At 36.6% G+C, this 2,351-nt stretch overlaps 1 protein-coding gene across 1 annotated transcript in view; it reads left to right on the top strand.

Moving 5' to 3' along the window:
- Positions 1-2,351, top strand: part of LOC105458666 (sushi, von Willebrand factor type A, EGF and pentraxin domain-containing protein 1) — a 73,992-nt gene that overhangs the window by 37,969 nt on the left and 33,672 nt on the right. The window contains exon 5 of the mRNA XM_011704152.1: positions 455-621. Coding sequence (XP_011702454.1) covers positions 455-621 — 167 coding nt within the window. The remainder of the gene's footprint in view (positions 1-454; positions 622-2,351) is intronic.

Below are 2,351 nucleotides of genomic sequence, written 5' to 3'. Positions count from 1 at the left end.
TGTGCTCTTCCGATGTAATTTATTTAAGACAAAGATATACATTGTTTCAAATTCAAACAATCGTACTTATTGATTTAAAACATTGGTTTGTTTGAATTCCATTCCAAATAACAAATTTGTTTAAATACAATAAAATTTATCAAATCCAAAGAAAAATCGTATTCTCTGTATAATTATGTCCTTGTTTCTAAAAGTGTTTTAGTATAGACATTTTAATGGATATTAAAATGTTACTTAATTATTTACTGTTTATTTATGGGGGAAAGAAGGAGACTATGCACTGAGGCACTCGCGAGAGATCGCAAGCAAATTAGATGCAAATTTTATAAACGCGGCCCTGAATAAGTTATATATTTATGTATATTCTACATTCTCCTCTCATTTCCCTCATTCTTCGCGACTGCAGTGTGCTACATTGTAAGATGAGTCACGATTTTTTTTCGACGATCCACAGATACGGGAGCGAGCTGATGGTGGTGGAGTCGTACAGCGAGAACAACATGTCGGCGAGCATGATCGGCCGGCATTTGGATCGTTACTGGCTGGGTCTCGCCTCGCTCGACGATTTGCGTACCAACACACTCGAATCCGCCGCGGGAATGCTCGTCTCGCAATACGCCGGTTCGTATATATAATGCAATTCCGCTTCACTCCATTTGCAGAAGACGAGACGACGACGGCGGCCCGGCTGCCTTGGCGCATCCTGCTCCAAGCAGATCCCGTAATCGAGCGCATCCTGTGGCAGCTTCTTTCTTTCCCCTCTTTCCTTTTTTATTTTTATCTTCTCCTCGAGTGCGACTCGCGCTCTTCGCCATCAACGATCGACTGCTTAAGAGACCTTGACCGATATTCCACGAGACGCGGTTATCAAACGCGACTCTCGAAGTGAAGGGGATGGAAATTTTGAAAAGCTATAAATGCTTAATTCTCAATATTAAAATTCGATGTCGATTTAAAAATACGATTTGTCTTCATTTTTCTTTTCCTTTAACTTTCCTAAAATCTCATTTTTAATCATTAATTACTCGAGAAATATATCGAGAACTGTAAATCTTTACTATTTTGAACAAAAATTTCACGCGACGGGGTTATCAAACGCGACTCTCGAAGTGAAGGGGATGAAAATTTTGAAAAGTTACAAATGCTTAATTCTTAATATTAAAATTCGATGTCGATTTAAAAATACGATTTGTCTTCACTTATCTTTTTCTTTAACTCTCCTAAAATCTCATTTTTAATTATTAACTACTTGAGAACTGTAAATGCCAATCTTTACTATTTTGAACAAAAATTCCACGCGATGCGGTTATCAAACGCGACTCTCGAAGTGAAGTGGATGGAAATTTTAAAAAGTTACGGCTGTTAAATTTTCAATATTAAAGTTTGATACCGATTTAAAAATACGATTTGTTTTTTTTTTAACTCTCAGTTCTTCTAAAATGTCATTTTTAATCATTAATTGCTCAAGAACTGTAAATGCCAATCTTTACTATTTTGAACAAAAATTTCACGTGATGCGATTATCACACGCGACTCTTAAAGCGAAGGGGATGGAAATTTTGAAAAGTTACAAATGCTTAATTCTCAATATTAAAGTTCGATGTCGATTTAAAAATACAATTTGTTTTTATTTTTCTTTTTCTTTAACTCTCCTAAAATCTCATTTTTAATCATTAATTACTCGAGAACTGTAAAATGCCAATTATTTATTATTTTGAGCAAAAATTAAATCAATTAAAAAAACGTCCGATGTAAAAGATACTTGTGCACATTTTAAAGACAGCGAGAATTCATTAGAAATTAGGAATGACAAATTTATCGAAAATACTTATGCACGCAATATAAAAAATAATAAAACCTTATTCCGTCCCGGTAAAAAGTACTGAGCGTGTTACGAGCGTATTATGAAATTAAGCGGTTGATAATCGTGACGCGGTCGTTTCGCTGCACAAAGCTCCGACCTCGCATACACACGGCCGGGGCCAGTTTCTATCAGGGTCACGGAAACACGGAACTCGCGTACACGGGACGGAAGGCACACTTTTCCCACAACAATGCCCCAGACGTCGTCGTTTCGTCGTGTCCGTTTGCTACAAACTGCAATTTCCTCGTCTAATGCATTTGCACACCATCTACTAAACCGCTGCACTATTAATTATGCTCGAGCACGCAGTTAACTATGTATCGCTGGCAACAGATGTAATTACTCAAGCAAGGATATACGTACGATGAAGTCGACGCATAGTGCCTCGCCATAATGACCATACATTAGTTGAGATATTCGTATTGTTAACACGCTATTATTAAGATCACTTAATTGTTTATTATACATATATTATATATAATATCGG

Source organism: Wasmannia auropunctata, unplaced genomic scaffold (genome assembly GCF_000956235.1).
Source record: "Wasmannia auropunctata unplaced genomic scaffold, wasmannia.A_1.0 LD334459.1, whole genome shotgun sequence".
In the NCBI taxonomy this organism is placed as follows: Eukaryota; Metazoa; Arthropoda; class Insecta; order Hymenoptera; family Formicidae; genus Wasmannia; species Wasmannia auropunctata.
The sequence above is the reverse complement of the archived record's forward strand: the minus strand, read 5'-3'. Positions and strand labels throughout refer to the sequence as shown.